The 24648-nt window shown below is 48.1% G+C and overlaps 2 protein-coding genes across 17 annotated transcripts in view; one reads left to right on the top strand and one right to left on the bottom strand.

Annotated features, from left to right (window-relative positions):
* Nucleotides 1-24648, bottom strand: part of LOC124020470 (proline-rich protein 5-like) — a 184094-nt gene that overhangs the window by 93410 nt on the left and 66036 nt on the right. The window lies entirely within an intron of this gene.
* LOC124020469 (protein PHTF2-like) overlaps nt 1-24648 on the top strand; it is a 31415-nt gene that overhangs the window by 6072 nt on the left and 695 nt on the right. For 2 of the 9 annotated variants that reach the window (XM_046335709.1, XM_046335706.1), the window contains exons 3-14: nt 6718-6888; nt 8674-8899; nt 13218-13418; nt 13665-13886; nt 14365-14505; nt 15701-15973; nt 16243-16374; nt 17403-17495; nt 17631-17786; nt 21055-21150; nt 23434-23559; nt 23792-24562. In XM_046335709.1, the coding sequence (XP_046191665.1) occupies nt 6718-6888; nt 8674-8899; nt 13218-13418; nt 13665-13886; nt 14365-14505; nt 15701-15973; nt 16243-16374; nt 17403-17495; nt 17631-17786; nt 21055-21150; nt 23434-23559; nt 23792-23812 (1858 nt within the window). In that variant the 3' untranslated portion in view covers nt 23813-24562. Of the gene's footprint in view, nt 1-6717; nt 6889-8673; nt 8900-13217; nt 13419-13664; nt 13887-14364; nt 14506-15700; nt 15974-16242; nt 16375-17402; nt 17496-17630; nt 17787-21054; nt 21151-23433; nt 23560-23791; nt 24638-24648 lie in introns of those variants that run through there. The other 7 variants (XM_046335712.1, XM_046335711.1, XM_046335713.1 and 4 more) reach the window with 7 other exon arrangements.

Genomic DNA, 24648 nt, shown 5'->3' with positions numbered 1-24648 from the left:
AGGAAGAAGGGGAGAGAGAAGAGGAGAGGGAGGAAGAAGGGGAGAGAGAGGGATGAGGAGGGAGAGAGAAGAGGAGAGGGAGGGAGAGAGAAGAGGAGAGGGAGGGAGGAAGAAGGGGAGAGAGGGGAGGAAGAAGGGGAGAGAGAGGGATGAGGAGGGAGAGAGAAGAGGAGAGGAGGAAGAAGGGGAGAGAGAGGGATGAGGAGGGAGAGAGAAGAGGAGAGGGAGGAAGAAGGGGAGAGAGGGGAGGAAGAAGGGGAGAGAGATTGGGTAAAGGGGGTTAAAGTGTAGATAATGCATCCACCTCTGTGTTGTTTTAGTGTTTGATGTGTTTCCTGCTCTGAGATAAACCTGAATGACTTGGCTACTGTTTTAAAAGGCCTCTGTCTGACACACTCTACAGGTCAGTTCCCCAGACACTGGTCAGAGTGGGGGGGTTCCATCCGACTGTGTGTGTTGAATCATGGTTCCCCCACTCTCTTCTGATCATGTGATCAGGAAACTGCGCCCACATACACTTCCTGTCCCATTGTAGATGTTTTAAAGGCTGTGATTTCCTGCCAGAGGGTAGCAGCTTTGTGCCAGGCTGCATAACGCCATTAGGCTTTTTCTAGATCTGCTGGTGCTCTTGGCAAGATGCCACAAACAGATCTGGGACCAGGCTGCATAACGCCATTAGGCTTTTTCTAGATCTCTTGGCAAGATGCCAGGCTGTATTGCCACAATAGCTATTCCCAAAACCCACTACCTTTGGCTTGCACAGTACTGACCATTTTCAGCCTTCTGGAAGAAAATGTATCCGTGCCACACAGTCTGGGAATGAAGTGGATGTTAGTGTTCGTCCTCATCTCACAGTACAGAGGTGTTCTCAGACTCCAGATGTTAGTGTTCGTCCTCATCTCACAGTACAGAGGTGTTCGTCCTCATCTCACAGTACAGAGGTGTTCACTCAGACTCCAGATGTTACTGTTCGTCCTCATCTCACAGTACAGAGGTGTTCACTCACTCAGACTCCAGATGTGGTCAGGAATCAACCACCAGACGACTTTCTGCTTCCTCTCCTCCATTTGACCTCAAATCTGTGTTTTCTCTCGAAACCAAAAGTCACCCCTCCATGACCCTGACTGACCTGAATCAACTCCTCCTCGTCCACACCACATGGTTGACTGTCAGTGTCTGAGTGGATCTGCTAGCTGCTATTATATTATATATATATATACACATTGTGTAAAACGTGGTGACTGGAGACTCTCACCTCGGGAAACGTGTCCAAACAGCCTGATCTAAACGGGCTGTTAGCTGAGCTGTCAGTCAGCCAGTTGCTACCGTCCTCTTCTGGTAGGAGTAGATGAACCATACAAGCAGATCTCTCTATCTTCACGCTGTCGTTGATGATGAGAATGATGATGGCTCTCCAAGTCTAATCTCAGTAAATCCTCTTCTGGTAGGAGTAGATGAACCATACAAGCAGATCTCTCTATCTTCACGCTGTCGTTGATGATGAGGATGATGATGGCTCTCCAAATCTAATCTCAGTAAATCCTCTTCTGGTAGGAGTAGATGAACCATACAAGCAGATCTCTCTATCTTCACGCTGTCGTTGATGATGAGGATGATGATGGCTCTCCAAGTCTAATCTCAGTAAATCCTCTTCTGGTAGGAGTAGATGAACCATACAAGCAGATCTCTATCTTCACGCTGTCGTTGATGATGATGATGAGGATGGCTCTCCAAGTCTAATCTCAGTAAATCCTCTTCTGGTAGGAGTAGATGAACCATACAAGCAGATCTCTCTATCTTCACGCTGTCGTTGATGATGAGGATGATGATGGCTCTCCAAGTCTAATCTCAGTAAATCCTCTTCTGGTAGGAGTAGATGAACCATACAAGCAGATCTCTCTATCTTCACGTTGTCGTTGATGATGAGGATGGCTCTCCAAGTCTAATCTCAGTAAATCCTCTTCTGGTAGGAGTAGATGAACCATTCAAGAGATCTCTCTATCTTCACGTTGATGATGATGAGGATGGCTCTCCAAGTCTAATCTCAGTAAATCCTCTTCTGGTAGGAGTAGATGAACCATTCAAGCAGATCTCTCTATCTTCACGTTGTCTGATGATGAGGATGGCTCTCCAAGTCTAATCTCAGATGATGATGGAGATGTTGATGATGATGCTCTCCAAGTCTAATCTCAGTAAATCCTCTTCTGGTAGGAGTAGATGAACCATTCAAGCAGATCTCTTTATCTTCACGTTGTCGTTGATGATGAGGATGGCTCTCCAAGTCTAATCTCAGTAAATCCTCTTCTGGTAGGAGTAGATGAACCATTCAAGCAGATCTCTCTATCTTCACGTTGATGATGATGAGGATGGCTCTCCAAGTCTAATCTCAGTAAATCCTCTTCTGGTAGGAGTAGATGAACCATTCAAGCAGATCTCTCTATCTTCACGTTGTCGTTGATGATGATGAGGATGGCTCTCCAAGTCTAATCTCAGTAAATCCAATACTAATCATATCTCCAGTTATTGTATATTGTGAGAACACAGTCCAATCTACCCCATTAGTATCAATATTAGTCGCCCTGGCAGCTGGATATTAGTCAATGAACCAACCATACCTGATGTAGTACACACCTCTGTCAGTGAACCAACCATACCTGATGTAGTAAACACCTCTGTCAGTGAACCAACCATACCTGATGTAGTAGACACCTCTGCCAGTGAACCAACCATACCTGATGTAGTAGACACAACCATACCTGATGTAGTAGACACCTCTGTCAGTGAACCAACCATACCTGATGTAGTACACACCTCTGCCAGTGAACCAACCATACCTGATGTAGTAAACACCTCTGTCAGTGAACCAACCATACCTGATGTAGTAGACACCTCTGTCAGTGAACCAACCATACCTGATGTAGTAAACACCTCTGCCAGTGAACCAACCATACCTGATGTAGTAGACACAACCATACCTGATGTAGTAGACACCTCTGTCAGTGAACCAACCATACCTGATGTAGTAGACACCTCTGTCAGTGAACCAACCATACCTGATGTAGTAGACACCTCTGTCAGTGAACCAACCATACCTGATGTAGTAGAACACCATCTGATCACGTGAACCAACCATACCTGATGTAGTAAACACCTCTGCCAGTGAACCAACCATACCTGATGTAGTAGACACCGCTGTCAAACCAACCATACCTGATGTAGTAGACACCGCTGTCAGTGAACCAACCATACCTGATGTAGTAGACACCGCTGTCAGTGAACCAACCATACCTGATGTAGTAGACACCTCTGTCAGTGAACCAACCATACCTGATGTAGTAGACACAACCATACCTGATGTAGTAGACACCGCTGTCAGTGAACCAACCATACCTGATGTAGTAGACACCTCTGTCAGTGAACCAACCATACCTGATGTAGTAGACACCTCTGTCAGTGAACCAACCATACCTGATGTAGTAGACACCTCTGTCAGTGAACCAACCATACCTGATGTAGTAGACACAACCATACCTGATGTAGTAGACACCGCTGTCAGTGAACCAACCATACCTGATGTAGTAGACACAACCATACCTGATGTAGTAGACACCTCTGCCAGTGAACCAACCATACCTGATGTAGTAGACACCTCTGTCAGTGAACCAACCATACCTGATGTAGTAGACACCTCTGTCAGTGAACCAACCATACCTGATGTAGTAGACACCTCTGTCAGTGAACCAACCATACCTGATGTAGTAGACACCTCTGTCAGTGAACCAACCATACCTGATGTAGTAGACACAACCATACCTGATGTAGTAGACACCTCTGCCAGTGAACCAACCATACCTGATGTAGTAGACATCAAACCATACCTGATGTAGTAGACACCTCTGTCAGTGAACCAACCATACCTGATGTAGTAGACACCTCTGTCAGTGAACCAACCATACCTGATGTAGTAGACACCGCTGTCAGTGAACCAACCATACCTGATGTAGTAGACACCTCTGTCAGTGAACCAACCATACCTGATGTAGTAGACACCTCTGTCAGTGAACCAACCATACCTGATGTAGTAGACACAACCATACCTGATGTAGTAGACACCTCTGTCAGTGAACCAACCATACCTGATGTAGTAGACACCTCTGCCAGTGAACCAACCATACCTGATGTAGTAGACACCTCTGTCAGTGAACCAACCATACCTGATGTAGTAGACACCTCTGTCAGTGAACCAACCATACCTGATGTAGTAGACACCTCTGCCAGTGAACCAACCATACCTGATGTAGTAGACACCCATACCTGATGTAGTAGACACCTCTGTGAACCAACCATACCTGATGTAGTAGACACCTCTGTCAGTGAACCAACCATACCTGATGTAGTAGACACCTCTGTCAGTGAACCAACCATACCTGATGTAGTAGACACAACCATACCTGATGTAGTAAACACCTCTGCCAGTGAACCAACCATACCTGATGTAGTAGACACCTCTGTCAGTGAACCAACCATACCTGATGTAGTAACACAACCATACCTGATGTAGTAGACACCTCTGTCAGTGAACCAACCATACCTGATGTAGTATCTGCCAGTGAACCAACCATACCTGATTTAGTAGACACAACCATACCTGATGTATGTCAGTGAACCAACCATACCTGATGTAGTAGACACCTCTGCCAGTGAACCAACCATACCTGATGTAGTAGACACCTCTGTCAGTGAACCAACCATACCTGATGTAGTAGACACCTCTGTCAGTGAACCAACCATACCTGATGTAGTAGACACCTCTGTCAGTGAACCAACCATACCTGATGTAGTAGACACCTCTGCCAGTGAACCAACCATACCTGATGTAGTAGACACAACCATACCTGATGTAGTAGACACCTCTGCCAGTGAACCAACCATACCTGATGTAGTAGACACAACCATACCTGATGTAGTAGACACCGATGTCAGTGAACCAACCATACCTGATGTAGTAGACACAACCATACCTGATGTAGTAGACACCTCTGCCAGTGAACCAACCATACCTGATGTAGTAGACACCTCTGTCAGTGAACCAACCATACCTGATGTAGTAGACACCTCTGTCAGTGAACCAACCATACCTGATGTAGTAGACACCTCTGTCAGTGAACCAACCATACCTGATGTAGTAAACACCTCTGTCAGTGAACCAACCATACCTGATGTTAGACACAACCATACCTGATGTATAGACACCTCTGCCAGTGAACCAACCATACCTGATGTAGTAGACATCTCTGCCAGTGAACCAACCATACCTGATGTAGTAGACACCTCTGTCAGTGAACCAACCATACCTGATGTAGTAGACACCTCTGTCAGTGAACCAACCATACCTGATGTAGTAGACACCGCTGTCAGTGAACCAACCATACCTGATGTAGTAGACACCGCTGTCAGTGAACCAACCATACCTGATGTAGTAGACACCTCTGCCAGTGAACCAACCATACCTGATGTAGTAGACACCCATACCTGATGTAGTAGACTGTCAGTGAACCAACCATACCTGATGTAGTAGACACCTCTGCCAGTGAACCAACCATACCTGATGTAGTAGACACCTCTGTCAGTGAACCAACCATACCTGATGTAGTAGACACCTCTGTCAGTGAACCAACCATACCTGATGTAGTAGACACAACCATACCTGATGTACACTCTGTCAGTGAACCAACCATACCTGATGTAGTAGACAAACCATGTGATGTAGTAGACACCTCTGCCAGTGAACCAACCATACCTGATGTAGTAGATCTGTCAGTGAACCAACCATACCTGATGTAGTTGTCAGTGAACCAACCATACCTGATGTAGTAGACACAACCATACCTGATGTAGTAGACACCTCTTTGAACCAACCATACCTGATGTAGTAACACCTCTGTCAGTGAACCAACCATACCTGATGTATAGACACAACCATACCTGATGTAGTAGACACCTCTGTCAGTGAACCAACCATACCTGATGTAGTAATCTGACCAACCATACCTGATGTAGTAGACACAACCATACCTGATGTAAACACCTCTGTCAGTGAACCAACCATACCTGATGTAGTAGACACCTCTGCCAGTGAACCAACCATACCTGATGTAGTAGACACCTCTAGTGAACAACCATACCTGATGTAGTACAGTCAGTGAACCAACCATACCTGATTAGTAGACACCTCTGTCAAACCAACCATACCTGATGTAGTAGACACCTCTGCCATGAACCAACCATTGATGTAGTAGACACAATACCTGATGTAGTAGACACCTTGCCAGTGAACCAACATACCTGATGTAGTAAACACCTCTGTCAGTGAACCAACCATACCTGATGTAGTAGACACCTCTGCCAGTGAACCAACCATACCTGATGTAAACACAACCATACCTGATGTAGTAGACACCTCTGCATGAACCAACCATACCTGATGTAGTAGACACAACCATCCATCACCTCTGCTGAACCAACCATACCTGATGTAGTAGACACCTCCGTCAGTGAACCAACCGTTTTCATTCATTTTCTATCTTCCTTCTTGTGATTTTAAAAATAAATAAATGAAAAAAGGGTATTATTTTAATGATTTATTTTCTTCAATCACAACAACAGTGATTTGTGTCTGGACCTTTAAGTACTCTTTCTTATTGATCTGGACCAAAGGCGTCTAAGGAAGGCCGCTCACTTGGATGTACATAGGGAAGGAGATGGCTCTAGCACCACTGATAACACCCGGGAGGGCGGCCCACACTGCCACGGTGCCGCCACCGGCTCACCGTACAGCCTGTGCATCGCTCTCTTCAGAGATTTCTGGCATGATCTCTGTAAAGCGCGGTGTGTATTTTTCCCTCCCGTGAGGTTACTAAAGAACCCTCTCTCTCTCTCTCTCTGGTATAGCTGCAACATCCCTTGGATTCCACCCGGATTCTGATTCTGATCAATAATAAATATCCCTTTCTATTGAATGAGAGAACGGAGTCCTGTACACTACAGAATTCAAATGTTTGGGAACTTAGAAATGTCCTTGTTTTTGAAAGAAAAGCACATTTTGTTTTTGTCCATTTAAAATAACATCAAATTGATCAGAAATACAGTGTAGACATTGTTCATGTGGTAAATGACTAATAGCTGGAAACGAGGATTTTTAATGGAATATCTACATAGGTGCCCCCATTATCAGCAACCATCACTCTGTGTTCCTGTAGGGTTAAGTTGATTTTGACTTGATTGATTATGTTGTTGTTATTACATTAGTGTCTAGTTTGAGAAACAGATGCCTCACAAGTCCTCAACTGGCAGCTTCATTAAATAGTACCCGCAAAACACCAGTCTCAACGTCAACAGTGAAGAGGTGACTCCGGGATGCTGGCCTTCTAGGCAGAGTTTCAAAGAAAAAGCCATATCTCAGACTGGCCAATAAAAATAAAAGATTAAGATGGGCAAAAGAACACAGACAGTGGACAGAGGAACTCTGCCTAGAAGGCCAGCATCCCGGAGTCGCCTTTTCACTGTTGACGTTGACTGGTGTTTTTGCAGATACTATTTAATGAAGCTGCCAGTTGAGGACTTGTAAGACGTCTGTTTCTTGAGCAAGACACTAATGTAATAACAACAACATAATCAATCAAGACCCACAAAATCAACTTTAACCCTACAGGAACACAGGAGTGATGGTTGCTGATAATGGGCCTCTGTGCGCCTATGTAGATATTCCATTAAAAATCAGCCGTTTCCAGCTACAATAGTCATTTACAACATTAACCATGTCTACACTGTACTTCTGATCAATTTGATGTTATTTTAATGGACAAAAAAAAGTGCTTTTCTTTCAATAACAAGGACATTTCTAAGTGACCCCAAACTTTTAAACGGTAGTGTACGTAGTAAATATATGTTTTTGAAAATGATTCTTCCCACTATATGATAAACATTATCTGGTAAGATAATTATTTGGCTGAGATGAGAAGTTATTAAACAGTGTTATTTTAACTGGACACACACAGAGGAGATCCATATTTAAATGCTTTTCCACGGCAGTTTGATTATTAACTTGTCTCCACGGGTTTCTCAGCGGGACAAAGTATGTGAAAGGAGAGGTCTGTCTTCCATCTTTGTTATCATTTGTCTGTGTGTGGAAAAAGGGATTTTGCAGCTTTGTTTTCTTTGTTGTTGCCAACGTTACGGCTCGTTCAACTATTCAAGCTATGGCCAAGAGAAGCACGGAGCAAAAGATGCCGAAGCATAAACATCAGTAAAGGCTTTATAGTTGTTAAAAGGGATCCCTGGGGACGTCTTTGAGTCTTTCAATCTAGAAACAGTATTAAAAATCCAATCTTTTCACACCAGAAATCTAATGGTCACTGTCAGTCATCCCAATCCCAAATCCTATTCAAATCAACTCTATTTGAATTCTGCTTAGTAGCACCAGTAACCCATCCCTTTTAGAACTTAGTTTCTCTGCTTCCATGCCATGGCTTCAATTAGTACCAACTTGATCCAAGTGATTCTGTCTTGTTCTGATTTCTGCATGCTGGATGGACTTGGGACTGTCTGCCTGTCCCGTCTCTCCACCTCTACCACCTCCCCCCCTTTAACCTCCCCCTCCATCTCTCCCCTCAGGTCGAAGAAGTCCAAGCTGTCCATAGACAAGTCCACAGAGACAGATAATGGCTATGTGTCTCTGGATGGGAGGATAACCTGTAAGAGTAGTGAGGAGGGGCTACAGCTCCATGATGGAGGGTCTCACCACTGTGACCTGCTGCTGAGGTCAGACGAGACGTGTTGGGCCGCACCCCCTCCTCTCAACACACTGCTGCTGCCCCCCATCACCAAGGTAAACAACAAGGTAACAGACACATTTATACACACACACACCACCACGCAACACACTGCTACTGCCCCCCGTCACCAAGGTAACAGACACATTTATACACACATACACCACCACGCAACACACTGCTACTGCCCCCCGTCACCAAGGTAACAGACGCATTTATACACACACACACCACCACGCAGCACACTGCTACTGCCCCCCGTCACCAAGGTAACAGACACATTTATACACACATACACCACCACGCAACACACTGCTACTGCCCCCCGTCACCAAGGTAACAGACACATTTATACACACACACACCACCACGCAACACACTGCTACTCCCCCCTCGTCACCAAGGTAAATCACATTCACTTGGTTAGCAGATGTTATTGTGAGTGTAGCAAAATGTTTATGCTTCTAGATCTGACAGTGCAGCAGTATCTAACAGGTAATATCTAACAATTCCACAACAAAACCTAATATCTAGAAAATTCCACAACAAAACCTAATATCTAACAGATTCCACAACAAAACCTAATACACACAATCTAGTAAAGGCATGAGATAATAGTATATAAATATATGGATGAGTAGTGACAGAATGGCTAAGATGCAATAGATAGTGAAGAATAGATAGTGAAGGATACAGTATATACATATGAGATGAGTAATGCGAGATATGTAAACATTCTTAAAGTGGCAAGTGTTCCGTTTATTAAAGTGACAAGTGTTCCATTTATTAAAGTGGCCAATGATTTCAAGTCTGTATGTAGGCAGCAGCCTCTCTGTGCTAGTGATGGCTATTTAACAGTCTGATGGCCTTGAGCTAGAAGCTGTTTTTCAATCTCTCTGTCCCAGCTTTGATGCACATGTACTGACCTCACTTTCTGGATGGGAGCAGGGTGAACAGGTAGTGGCTCGGGTGGTTGTTGTCCTTGATGATCTTTTTTGCCTTCCTGTGAAATCGGGTGGTGTAGGTGTCCTGGAGGGGCAGGTAGTTTGCCCCCGGTGATGCGTTGTGCAGACCTCACTACCCTCTGGAGAGCCCTGCGTTTGTGGGCGGTGCAGACCTCACTACCCTCTGGAGAGCCCTGCGTTTGTGGGCGGTGCAGACCTCACTACCCTCTGGAGAGCCCTGCGTTTGTGGGCGGTGCAGACCTCACTACCCTCTGGAGAGCCCTGCGTTTGTGGGCGGTGCAGACCTCACTACCCTCTGGAGAGCCCCACGTTTGTGGGCGGTGCAGACCTCACTACCCTCTGGAGAGCCCTGCGTTTGTGGGCGGTGCAGACCACACTACCCTCTGGAGAGCCCTGTGTTTGTGGGTGGTGCCGACCTCACTACCCTCTGGAGAGCCCTGCGTTTGTGGGCGGTGCAGAACTCACTACCCTCTGGAGAGCCCTGCGTTTGTGGGCGGTGCAGTTGCCGTACCAGACTTTCCACCTTCTCCACTGCTGTCCCGTCGATGTGGATAGGGGGGTGCTCCCTTTGCAGTTTCCTGAAGTCCACGATCATCTCTTTTGTTTTGCTGACATTGAGAGAGAGGTTATTTTCCTGACACCACACTCCGAGGGCCCTCACCTCCTCCTTGTAGGCCATCTCGTCGTTGTTGGTAATCAAGCCTACCACTGTAGTGCAAACTTGATGATTGAGTTGGAGGCGTGCATGGCCTCGCAGTCATGGGTGAACAGGGAGTACAGGAGAGGACTGAGAACGCACCCTTGTGGGGCCCCAGTGTTGAGGATCAGCGGGGTGGAGATGTTGTTTCCTACCTTCACCACCTGGGGGCGGCCAGTCAGGAAGTCCAGTACCCAGTTGCATAGGGCGGGGTCGAGACCCAGCGTCTCAAGCTTAAGGACGGGTTTGGAGGGTACTATGGTGTTGAATGCTGAGCTGTAGTCAATAAACAGCATTTCTACATAAGTATTCCTCTTGTCCAGGTGGGATAGGGCAGTGTGCAGTGTGATGGCGATTGCATTGTCCGTGGACCTATTGGGGTGGTAAGCAAATTGAAGTGGGTCAAGTGTAACAGGTAGGGTAGAGGTGATATGGTCCTTGACTAGTCTCTCAAAGCACTTCATGATGACGGAAGTGAGTGCTACGGGGCGGTAGTCGTTTAGCTCAGTTACCTTCGCTTTCTTGCGAACAGGAACAATGGTGGCCATCTTGAAGCATGTGGGCACAGCAGACTGGGATAGGGATTGATTGAATATGTCCGTAAACACACCAGCCAGCTGGTCTGCGCATGCTCTGTGGAGGCGGTTAGGGATGCCGTCTGGGCCGGCAACCTTGCGAGGGTTAACACATTTAAATGTTTTACTCACGTCTGCCACAGAAAAGGAGAGCCCAGAGTCTTTGGTAGTGGGCTGTGTTGGTGGCACTGTATTGTCCTCAAAGCGCGCAAAGAAGTTGTTTAATTTGTCTGGAAGCAAGATGTCGATGTCCGCGACGGTGCTGGTTTTCTTTTTGTAATCCATGATTGTCTGTAGACCTTGCCACATATGTCTCGTGTTTGAGCCGTTGAATTGCGATTCCACTTTGTCTCTATACTGATGCTTTGCTTGTTTGATTGCCTTACGGAGGGAATAACTACACTGTTTGTATTGGCCGTGTTTCCAGTTGCCTTGCCATGATTAAATGCGGGGGTTCGTGCTTTCAGCAGCGAATGCTGCCATCAATCCACGGTTTCTGGTTAGGGAAAGTTTCAGTCACAGTGGGTACAACATCTCCTAGACACTTCCTTATAAACTCGCTCACCGAGTCAGCGTATACTTCAATGTTATTGTCTGAGGCTACCCGGAACATATGCCAGTCCACGTGATCGAAACAATCTTGAAGCTGGAATCCGATTGGTCAGACCAGCGTTGGATAGATCTATGCACGGGCACTTCCTGTTTTAGTTTCTGCCTATAGGAGGGGAGCAACAAGATGGAGTCATGGTCAGATTTGCTAAAAGAGGACAGGGCCTTGTACGCATTGCGGAAGTTAGAGTAATATATAATAATAATATATAATAATATATATAATATAATATATAATAATATATATAATATAATAATATATGCCATTTAGTGGACGCTTTTATCCAAAGCGACTTACAGTCATGTGTGCATACATTCTACGTATGGGTGATCCCGGGAATCGAACCCACTACCCTGGCGTTACAAGCGCCATGCTCTACCAACTGAGCTACAGAAGGACCAATGGTCGAGCGTGTTACTCGCTCATGTACTGCAATCGAAATGCTGATAGAGTTTAGGTAGCCTTGTTCTCAAATTAGCTTTGTTAAAATCCACAGCTACAGTAAATGCAGCCTCAGGATATATGGTTTCCAGTTTGCATAAAGTCCAGTGAAGTTCCCTGATGGCCGTCTTGGTATCCGCTTGGGGGGATATACACGGCTGTGACGATAACCGAGGAGAGTTCTCTTGGGAGATAATACGGTCGGCATTTGATTGTGAGGAATTGTAAGTCAGGGGAACAAAAGGACTTGAGTGCTTGTATGTTGATACAATTACACCATGAGTTGTTAATCATGAAACATACACCCCCGCCCTTCTTCTCACCGGAGAGATGTTGATTCCTGTCGGCGCGATGCACTGAAAATACTGTTTGCTGTACGAACAGCTAGCCATGTTTTCTTGAAACAGAGTATGTTACAATCCCGGATATCTCTTTTGGAAAGCAGCTCTTGCCCTGATCTCATCTTCTTCATTAACTAGGGACTGGACATTAGCGAGTAATGTACTCTGAAGCGTTGGGTGGTGTGTGCGCATCCGAAGCCTCACTAGAAGACCGCTCCTGCACCCTCTCCTCCGACGGCGTTGCTTTGGGTCGGCCTCTGGAATCAGTTCAAATGCCCTGGGAGGTGCAGACAAAGGATCCGCTTTGGGAAAGTCATATTCCTGGCTGTAGTGCTGGTTGTGCTGTTAAGTTGACGTCTTTCTGATATCCAATAGTTCTTCCCGGCTGTATGTAATAACACTTAAGGTTTTCTGGGCTAACAATGTAAGAAATAATACATTCTAAAAAACGAAATACTGCACAGTTTCCTAGGGACTAAAAGCGAAGCTGCCATCTCTGAGGTAAACAACAAGGTAACACACACACCACCATCACACAACACACTGCTACTGCTCTCCGTCAGCAGGTAAACAAGGTAACACACACACCACCACCACACAACACACTGCTACTGCTCTCCGTCAGCAGGTAAACAAGGTAGCTAATACACACACATACTGTCCAGAAACAGGTGAGTTTAACCATGTATAAACAGACTATACACTCGCTAGTCTGTAGTCTGAAAGTAGGAATCTGTCCAATCTGTCTTCCTGCCAGGAGACCCAGAGCCGTGGTGTGGGTGTGGAGAACATGTCTGATGAGGCGTCTAGTGAGGAGGATCCTGAAGCGTCCTACACCGCCATCCGTAGGGGCGTAGAGCGCGTCAGCAGCGACTGCACGCTGCGCAACAGGAAACCACATCACTACAAGAAACACTACACCATCAACACTGAGGTGGGTGACCTCCACACTACCCAGGTTGGTCACACTCAGAGCCATGCACAGCGACACACACATACATACAGTACATACTGTACATCATACACACTTACATACTGTACATCACACACACACACTTACATACAGTACATACTGTACATCATACACACACACACTTGCATACAGTACATACATACACACACAGTGTGGGTACACTTAGCTACATCACACCCACACACATTTCCACCCCCTACACACACACACACTCACCCCCCCTCTCTCTAGGAGACTCCTAAGTCCGGTACCAGCTGTAGTTCTCGGTGCTCCAGCCTGCGGACCCAGGACTCAGAGAGCACCAGACACGAGTCCGAGACAGAGGACCTGCTGTGGGAGGACTTCCTGCACTGTGCTGAGTGTCGCTCCTCGTGCACCAGCGAGACAGAGGGCGAGGGAGCTGCAGTCTGTCCTGCTACCAAGAAGGAGTACAGAGATGACCCCTTTCACCAGGTGGGTTAGAGGTCAAAGGTTAGGAGTTAGGGTTAGATGTGTGATGTTAGGGTTTGACAGAGTGAGAGGGAGCTGCAGTCTGTCCTGCTACCAAGAAGGAGTACAGAGATGACCCCTTTCACCAGGTGGGTTAGAGGTCAAAGGTTAGGAGTTAGGGTTAGACGTGTGATGTTAGGGTTTGACAGAGTGAGAGGGAGCTGCAGTCTGCCCTGCTACCAAGGAGAACAGAGATGACCCTTTCACCCTGTTTATCAGGGGTTAGAGATCAAAGGTTAGAGAAGGAGGGGGTAAGTGTGGGACTGAGCTTGCAATAAAATGGTTGCAACATTAATGAAGAGGTTTTGTTGGTAGCGTGAATGTTCCTATTTATCTGTCTTTGTTGTCACTGTGTGTTCTGACGTAACCGTGGTAACCTTGTCGATGAGGATGATCAGCCTCAAACCCTCAGCGTGTAACAGTAGTTATTGTGTTGATCTAGTTGTGTCCTCTACAGGGTCATACGTGGCTACACAGCACCAACCCAGGTCTGGAGCGGGTCAGTGCCATCGTCTGGGAGGGGAACGACTGTAAGAAGGCTGACATGTCTGTCCTGGAGATCAGCGGTATGATCATGAACAGGGTGAGTAACAGCCAGGGCCTTGATACTGTTGTCAGGGATGACATCTGGTGTGGACGGTAACGCTTTACAATGGAAGACCGGGAACACACCTCCATCAGCCACCTGGGGGATTTTCTCAACTAGAATGTTAATGAATGCAGATTGGACTCCATGATAATGGAAGGCACTTATATATGTATATATTATATATACCACGTTTCTCTCAGATCACTTTACATTCTCTATAACTTAGAACAATGACATGAAAGATATAGGTAACGGCTGTCTCTCTCCTGTCTCTTTATCTCTTTCCCTCCCTCTCTCTCTCCATCTCTCCTCGCCTCTCCCTTTATCTCTCCTTCCCTCCATTGCTCCCTCCCTCTCTCTCCTCCCCTCACCCTCCATCCATCTCTCCCTCCTGTCTCTTTATCTCTTCTTCCCTCCATTGCTCCCTCCCTCTCTCTCCTCCCCTCACCCTCCATCCATCTCTCCCTCCTGTCTCTTTATCTCTCCTTCCCTCCATTGCTCCCTCCCTCTCTCTCCTCCCCTCACCCTCCATCCATCTCTCCCTCCTGTCTCTTTATCTCTCCTTCCCTCCATTGCTCCCTCCCTCTCTCTCCTCCCCTCACCCTCCATCCATCTCTCTCCTGTCTCTCCACTCCCTCCCTCCATCTCTCTCTCCTGTCTCTCCACTCCCTCCCTCCATCTCTCTCTCCTGTCTCTCCACTCCCTCCCTCCATCTCTCTCTCCTGTCTCTCCACTCCCTCCCTCCATCTCTCTCTCCTGTCTCTCCACTCCCTCCCTCCATCTCTCTCTCCTGTCTCCCCTCACCCTCCATCCATCTCTCTCTCCTGTCTCTCCACTCCCTCCCTCCATCTCTCTCCTGTCTCTCCACTCCCTCCCTCCATCTCTCTCTCCTGTCTCTCCACTCCCTCCCTCCATCTCTCTCTCCTGTCTCTCCACTCCCTCCCTCCATCTCTCTCTCCTGTCTCTCCACTCCCTCCCTCCATCTCTCTCTCCTGTCTCTCCACTCCCTCCCTCCATCTCTCTCTCCTGTCTCTCCACTCCCTCCCTCCATCTCTCTCTCCTGTCTCTCCACTCCCTCCCTCCATCTCTCTCTCCTGTCTCTCCACTCCCTCCCTCCATCTCTCTCTCTGTCTCTCCACACCCTCCCTCCATCTCTCCCTCCCGTCTCTCCATCTCTACCTTCCTCCAGGTCAACCTGTACACCCCAGGTATTGGCTACCAGGTCTTTGGTAACCTGGTGTCAGTGACTCTGGGCCTGACGCCCTTCGCCTATAGGCTGTCTCAGTACAAGGACCTGGAACAGCTGACGCAGCTCTCAGCCTATGAGCTCATCTCTGTGGCGTTCGGCTCCTCCTCCGACGTCATGGTGATCACCATGGTAACGCTCAGCTTCATGGTGCGCGTCTGTCTCATCTGGCTCTTCTTCTTCCTGCTCAGCGTGGCCGAGAGGACATACAAACAGGTGTGTGTGTGTTTTCCAGGTTCTTTCATCTTAATTACAGATCAATATTGACCATTGATTGTTACATGAAGACATTCTGAAGACGTTTTATTTCTAAAGGTCTCATCACTTACACGTGTGTGTGTGTGTGTGTGTGTGTGTGTGTGTGTGTGTGTGTGTGTGTGTGTGTGTGTGTGTGTGTGTGTGTGTGTGTGTGTGTGTGTGTGTGTGTGTGTGTGTGTGTGTGTGTGTGTGTGTGTGTGTGTGTGTGTGTGTGTTGGACCTGACAGAGGCTGCTATTCGCCAAGCTGTTTGGTCACCTGACGTCGGCACGGCGAGCCAGGAAGTCGGAGGTGCCTCACTTCCGTCTGAAGAAAGTCCAGAACATTAAGATGTGGCTCTCTCTGCGCTCATATCTCAAGGTGTGTTCTATGTTCTCCAACTGGTTGTTGTTCCATCATGCCTACCTGAACCTCCCCTCTGTGTCTGAGATGTGTTGTTCCATCATGCCTACCTGAACCTCCCCTCTGTGTCTATGAGATGTGTTGTTCCATCATGCCTACCTGAACCTCCCCTCTGTGTCTATGAGATGTGTTGTTCCATCATGCCTACCTGAACCTCCCCTCTGTGTCTATGAGATGTGTTGTTCCATCATGCCTACCTGAACCTCCCCTCTGTGTCTATGAGATGTGTTGTTCCATCATGCCTACCTGAACCTCCCCTCTGTGTCTATGAGATGTGTTGTTCCATCATGCCTACCTGAACCTCCCCTCTGTGTCTATGAGATGTGTTGTTCCATCATGCCTACCTGAACCTCCCCTCTGTGTCTATGAGATGTGTTGTTCCATCATGCCTACCTGAACCTCCCCTCTGTGTCTATGAGATGTGTTGTTCCATCATGCCTACCTGAACCTCCCCTCTGTGTCTATGAGGAGATGTGATGTTCCATCATGCCTACCTGAACCTCCCCTCTGTGTCTATGAGGAGATGTGATGTTCCATCATGCCTACCTGAACCTCCCCTCTGTGTCTGAGATGTGTTGTTCCATCATGCCTACCTGAACCTCCCCTCTGTGTCTGAGATGTGTTGTTCCATCATGCCTACCTGAACCTCCCCTCTGTGTCTGAGATGTGTTGTTCCATCATGCCTACCTGAACCTCCCCTCTGTGTCTGAGATGTGATGTTCCATCATGCCTACCTGAACCTCCCCTCTGTGTCTGAGATGTGTTGTTGTTCCATCATGCCTACCTGAACCTCCCCTCTGTGTCTGAGATGTGTTGTTGTTCCATCATGCCTACCTGAACCTCCCCTCTGTGTCTGAGATGTGTTGTTGTTCCATCATGCCTACCTGAACCTCCCCTCTGTGTCTATGAGGAGATGTGTTGTGTGTGATAGACGTGGGTGGATAAGTGTGTTTGTCCAACTAAAGTATTTAAAATGTGTGTTACAGAGAAGGGGTCCTCAGCGGTCGGTGGATGTGATCGTGTCCTCTGCCTTCCTCCTCACCCTCTCCGTAGTCTTCATCTGCTGTGCTCAGGTCAGCGTGAGTCACCATTCTCAGCCTGCTACAGTCCTTGTCTGTTATGCTCTAATACAGTTAGTAACGGTGTGAATGCTGTTCCACCTGTCTGTTTGAGTGGGACGAGCGTTTAAACAAGCTCTTCTCTCCTCCCTGTAGTTGCTCCATATCCACCACACCTTCCTGGAGTGTCACTATAACTGGGAGCTGGTGATCTGGTGTTCCTCTCTGTCTCTCTTCCTGCTCCGCTTTGTTACCCTGGGCTCAGAGACCAGCAAGAAGTACAGCAACACCTCCATCTTACTGACAGAACAGGTAGACAGGCTCAGAGACCAGCAACACCTCCATCTTACTGACAGAACAGGTAGACAGGCTCAGAGACCAACACCTCCATCTTACTGACAGAACAGGTAGACAGGCTCAGAGACCAACAACACCTCCATCTTACTGACAGAACAGGTAGACAGGCTCAGAGACCACCTCCATCTTACTGACAGAACAGGTAGACAGGCTCAGAGACCAGCACCTCCATCTTACTGACAGAACAGGTAGACAGGCTCAGAACACCTCCACCTTACTGACAGAACAGGTAGACAGGCTCAGAGACCAGCACCTCCATCTTACTGACAGGACAGGTAGACAGGCTCAGAGACCAGCAACACCTCCATCTTACTGACAGAACAGGTAGAGGCAGGCTCAGACAGAACAGTTACCAGAGACAACACCTCCACCTTGCTGACAGAACAGGTAGACTCAGGACCTGCAGAGACCAACAACACCTCCACCTTGCTGACAGAACAGGTAGACAGGCTCAGAGACCAACACCTCCATCTTACTGACAGAACAGGTAGACAGGCTCAGAGACCAACACCTCCATCTTACTGACAGAACAGGTAGACAGGCTCAGAGACCAACAACACCTCCACCTTGCTGACAGAACAGGTAGACAGGCTCAGAGACCAACAACACTTACTCCAGGTAGACAGGCTTCCATCTTACTGACAGAACAGGTAGACAGGCTCAGAGACCAACAACACCTCCATCTTACTGACAGAACAGGTAGACAGGCTCAGAGACCAGAGACCAGGCTCAGAGACCAGCACCTCCATCTTGCTGACAGAACAGGTAGACAGGCTCAGAGACCAACACACCTCCATCTTGCTGACAGAACAGGTAGACAGGCTCAGAGACCAACAACACCTCCACCTTGCTGACAGAACAGGTAGACAGGCTCAGAGACCAACAACACCTCCACCTTGCTGACAGAACAGGTAGACAGGCTCAGAGACCAACACCTCCATCTTACTGACAGAACAGGTAGACAGGCTCAGAGACCAACAACACCTCCACCTTGCTGACAGAACAGGTAGACAGGCTCCATCTTACTGAGACCAAGAGACCAACACCTCCACCTTGCTGACAGAACAGGTAGACAGGCTCAGAGACCAACACCTCCATCTTACTGACAGAACAGGTAGACAGGCTCAGAGACCAACACCTCCATCTTACTGACAGAACAGGTAGACAGGCTCAGAGACCAACAACACCTCCACCTTGCTGACAGAACAGGTAGACAGGCTCAGAGACCAACCTCCATCTTACTGACAGAACAGGTCCACCAACACCTCCATCTTGCTGACAGAACAGGTAGACAGGCTCAGAGACCAACACACTCCATCTTACTGACAGAACAGGTAGACAGGCTCAGAGACCAACACCACCTCCATCTTACTGGCAGAACAGGTAGACAGGCTCAGAGACCAGCACCTCCATCTTACTGACAGAACAGATAGACAGGCTCAGAGACCAAAACCTCCATCTTTCTGACAGAACAGGTAGACAGGCTCAGAGACCAGCAACACCTCCATCTTACTGACAGAACAGGTAGACAGGCTCAGAGACCAACACCTCCATCTTACTGACAGAACAGGTAGACAGGCATGGAGGGAGGTACACACGCAACTGGTATCGTTATAGCAAGACTTTGGAAGTTCGCCAATTAATACGGAGGAAGAACTAGCAGATGTACCACACTTGCTAACTTGTGTAGTTACATAGGGACACACATTTTAAGTGACAAAAGGTTCATCTATTTTTAATGTTATATTGTTTTTGTGCACCTCCGAATGATGTTCTATCGTCTCCCTGGGTCATTTCATGTTTATAGGAGTTATTGGCGTTCAAGCATCACCGTGATAAAGTCGCTCTCACTACACAGGAAGTTAATAGGAATATGAGTTTTAGATCGCGAAAACATCTATCATACATGTCAGATTTCAATACTGGCCTATGTTTTAACTTGGGAGGATGTCTTCTCTCGAATGAGCCATTGATCATATTTTTGCTATATTTCTACCTTGAGAAATTTGTAATTTAATGCAGGGTCGAGCATATTTGTCTGCCTCTTTAGTCCAGGGTGCATTGCATGGCAGAGATAGAAGATATTATAACGCCCCACCCAGTAGACCGTCGACCAATCGCGTTCACGTTGTCATGCTGCGTAACGCGGTTGCTAAGCTAATCAGGCAATCCCTTCTCAAAGTCCATGTAATGGTCGAGAAACGTACCTATTCTTCACGATTCCAAATGGCAAGTTAATTATCTCACATCTTGGAAAATATTTGTAATGTTGTACTTATTGTTGACGAAATTAGTGCTGATTTCGTGGTTTTGAGATCGAGCCCAGTAGACTCATTCACTCCTTGTCCCAGAATCACCCAGAATGCATCGCATTGACATTGCACAGGCAACGTTTCCCATCTCCTCAAAAGTATATCTGCCGTTGCGAATGTTAGACTCCATCTGCAGATTAAACATGGTGAGATTGTAGGCGAGTTTAAAGCTAACGGACTACTTTACATGCTAATATTGTATTTGGTATTAGTGTGTGTTTGCTTGCTATATAGCCAGCCAGCCAGCCCATAGAGAGCATTGCATTGTGGATCTTGTAGTCAACTTGAGCTGCAACAGATTTCCACAACTATTTTCCATGTTTATTTATTTCACCTTTATTTAACCAGGTAGGCTAGTTGAGAACACCTTTATTTAACCAGGTAGGCAAGTTGAGAACACCTTTATTTAACCAGGTAGGCAAGTTGAGAACACCTTTATTTAACCAGGTAGGCAAGTTGAGAACACCTTTATTTAACCAGGTAGGCAAGTTGAGAACACCTTTATTTAACCAGGTAGGCAAGTTGAGAACAAGTTCTCATTTACAATTGCGACCTGGCCAAGATAAAGCAAAGCAGTTCGACAGATACAATGACACAGAGTTACACATGGAGTAAAACAAACATACAGTCAATATACAATGTGAGCAAATGAGGTGAGATACGGGAGGTAAAGGCAAAAAAAGGCCATGGTGGCAAAGTAAATACAATATAGCAAGTAAAACACTGGAATGGTAGATTTGCAATGGAAGAATGTGCAAAGTAGAAATATTATAACGCCAAAATGAAACATTGATTCACAAAAATAGTCTCACATAGTAGTGTTATTTAACACTGTAAATGAAAGGAATGAGTGGTTTGGGGAGGATATGTCCTTTAAGGCTCAACTTCTATTGACTAACTGTTTTCACCAGATTAATCTGTACCTGAAGATGGAGAAGAAACCAAACAAGAAGGAGGATTTGACATTAGTCAACAACGTACTGAAGCTGGCCACCAAGCTGTTGAAGGTACGGCAAGCTGCATCTCTATTGGTTCTCTTTCTCATCTTATCTCCATTATTAATCTCTCCCCCCTCCCTCCACCCCCATTTCTCCATTTCTCCCCCTCCCTCCATCTCCACCCTCCCCCTCCACCCCCCCCCCATCCATCTCCACCCTCCCTCCCTCCCTCCATTTCCCCCCATTTCTCCCCCTCCCTCCATCTCCACCCTCCCCCTCCATCTCCCCCTCCATTTCTCCCCCTCCCTCCATCTCCACCCTCCCCCTCCATCTCCACCCTCCCCCTCCATTTCTCCCACTCCCTCCATCTCCACCCTCCCCCTCCATTTCTCCCCCCCTCCATTTCTCCCACTCCCTCCATCTCCACCCTCCCCCTCCATTTCTCCCTCCCTCCATCTCCACCCTCTCCCCCTCCATTCCCCCCTCCATTTCTCCCCCCTCCATCTCCACCCTATCCCCTCCATTTCTCCCCCTCCCTCCATCTCCACCCTCCATCCCCTCCATTTCTCCCCCTCCCTCCATCTCCACCCCCCTCCATTTCTCCCCCTCCCTCCATCTCCACCCCTCCATTTCTCCCCCTCCCTCCATCTCCACCCCTCCATTTCTCCCCCTCCCTCCATCTCCACCCCTCCCTCCATCTCCCCCCTCCCTCCATCTCCACCCCTCCATTTCTCCCCCTCCCTCCATCTCCACCCCTCCATTTCTCCCCCTCCCTCCATCTCCACCCCTCCATTTCTCCCCCACCCTCCATCTCCACCCCTCCATCCATCTCCACCCCTCCTCCATCTCCCCCCTCCATTTCTCCATCTCCACCCCTCCATTTCTCCCCCACCCTCCCCCTCCATTTCTCCCCCTCCTACCTCCATCTCCACCCCTCCATTTCTCCCCCTCCCTCCATCTCCACCCCTCCATTTCTCCCCCTCCTACCTCCATCTCCACCCCTCCATTTCTCCCCCTCCCTCCATCTCCTCCCCTCCATTTCTCCATCTCCACCCCTCCATTTCTCCCCCTCCCTCCATCTCCACCCCTCCATTTCTCCCCCCTCCTCCATCTCCACCCCTCCATCCCCCCTCCCTCCATCCATCTCCCCCATCTCCCCTCCATTTCTCCCCTCCCCTCCATCTCCACCCCCATTTCTCCCCCTCCTCCATCCCATCTCCACCCCTCCATTTCTCCCCCTCCCTCCATCTCCACCCCTCCATTTCTCCCCCTCCTACCTCCATCTCCACCCCTCCATTTCTCCCCCTCCCTCCATCTCCACCCCCTCCATTTCTCCCCCTCCTACCTCCATCTCCACCCCTCCATTTCTCCCCCTCCCTCAATCTCCACCCTCCATCTCCACCCTCCATCTCCACCCCTCCATTTCTCCCCCATCTCCACCCTCCATCTCCACCCCTCCATTTCTCCCCCTCCTCCATCTCCACCCCTCCATTTCTCCCCCTCCTACCTCCATTTCTCCCCCTCCTACCTCCATCTCCATTTCCCCCCTCCATCTCCACCCCTCCATTTCTCCCCCTCCTCTCCATCTCCACCCCTCCATTTCTCCCCCTCCTCCTCCATCTCCACCCTCCATTTCTCCCCCTCCCTCCATCTCCACCCCCATCCATTTTCCCCCTCCATCTCCACCCCTCCATTTCTCCCCCTCCCTCCATCTCCACCCCTCCATTTCTCCCCTCCCTCCATCTCCCCCTCCATTCCATCTCCACCCCTCCATTTCTCCCCTCCCTCCATCTCCACCCCTCCATTTCTCCCCCTCCTACCTCCATCTCCACCCCTCCATTTCTCCCCCCCTCCATCTCCACCCTCCCCCTCCATCTCCACCCCTCCATTTCTCCCCCTCCCTCCATCTCCACCCCTCCATTTCTCCCCCTCCTCCATCTCCCACCCCTCCATTTCTCCCCCTCCCTCCTCCCTCCCCTCCATCTCTCCCCACCCTCCCTCCATTTCTCCCCCTCCCTCCATCTCCACCCCTCCATTTCTCCCCCTCCATTTCCATCCCCCCTCCTACCTCCATCTCCTCCCCTCCATCTCTCCCCTCCCTCCACCCTCCCCCTCCATTTCTCCCCCTCCCTCCATTTCTCCCCCTCCCTCCTCCATTTCTCCCCCTCCCTCCATCTCCACCCCTCCATTTCTCCCCTCCCTCCATCTCCACCCCTCCCCCTTCTCCCCCTCCCTCCATCTCCTCCCCTCCCTCCACCCTCCCCCTCCATTTCTCCCCCTCCCTCCATCTCCACCCCTCCATTTCTCCCCCTCCCTCCATTTCTCCCCCTCCTACCTCCTCTCACTCCCCAGGAGTTGGATGCTCCATTCAGGCTGTATGGTCTGACGATGAACCCTCTGCTCTACAACATCACCCAGGTGGTCATCCTGTCTGCTGTGTCCGGGGTCATCAGTGACCTACTGGGCTTCAACCTGAAGGTAACGTGTGTGTGTGTGTGTGTGTGTGTGTGTGTGTGTGTGTGTGTGTGTGTGTGTGTGTGTGTGTGTGTGTGTGTGTGTGTGTGTGTGTGTGTGTGTGTGTGTGTGTGTGTGTGTGTGTGTGTGGTACTAGTACTTATACACCAGTTTATTTGAAATGAAATGGAGTTGATTTGTTGAGTGTGTAGATATCAGTATGAAGGAAGAACTTACCACACCTTTCTGTCCTCAGCTCTGGAAGATCAAATCATGACAATAAGCTGATCAGGTCACAGCTGGCTCTGGAAGATGTGATACATTCTCTCACCACAGGGGCGCTGTTGTCCTTTCGCTCACGGACTGACTGGGCTTCCCTGTATCTATGGTCTGACGGACAAACAGCCCCATTCTCAGAGTACATAACGGAGTGCTTACATTTCACTTGTGCATTTCAAGATATATTTATTTTACCCTTTCAGTATTTTTTATTTTTGTTGTTGTTGAAAAAGTTACAAAATGTTATTTTAAGCTATACAGGTTTTGTGTTCTCAGAGGGACTGGATCAAAACACAGCAAGATGATAATTCAGTTAAAAAGGTAAAAGAGTTCCATCCCTTCAGACTAGTAAGGACAATGTGCATTATAATGCAGCTGTTTAGTTGGTTGACTGTGACACACAAACGCAGTCATTTCACTGTGAGAACTGCAACGAGTAGTAGTTTCTGATCATAGACGGACTGTAATGATAATAATGATGTGTTTTACAGCCTACATACACACACACACCGGTTGTACTTTATGGTCAATTCAATGTAGAGGCTTTTTTTGTTGTTGCTTTTGACGACAACAACAGTACACCAAAGTTCAGAATAGATGAACAATGTTTCTGTGTGTTTGGCGTTTCTAATGATAAGCTAAGTGACGGCTGTAGTGGAGAGAGAGAGGCAGGATAAAACACAACACATCACTCAAATGATTGGTGAGGAAATAGGTGAGGTACTGTACTGGCTAGATGGGAGGTACTGTACTGTACTGGCTAGATGGGAGGTACTGTACTGTACTGGCTAGATGGGAGGTACTGTACTGGCTAGAATATGTACTCTAGATGGG

The sequence above is a fragment of the Oncorhynchus gorbuscha genome, unplaced genomic scaffold (genome assembly GCF_021184085.1).
Source record: "Oncorhynchus gorbuscha isolate QuinsamMale2020 ecotype Even-year unplaced genomic scaffold, OgorEven_v1.0 Un_scaffold_828, whole genome shotgun sequence".
Classification (NCBI taxonomy): Eukaryota; Metazoa; Chordata; class Actinopteri; order Salmoniformes; family Salmonidae; genus Oncorhynchus; species Oncorhynchus gorbuscha.
The sequence above is the reverse complement of the archived record's forward strand: the minus strand, read 5'-3'. Positions and strand labels throughout refer to the sequence as shown.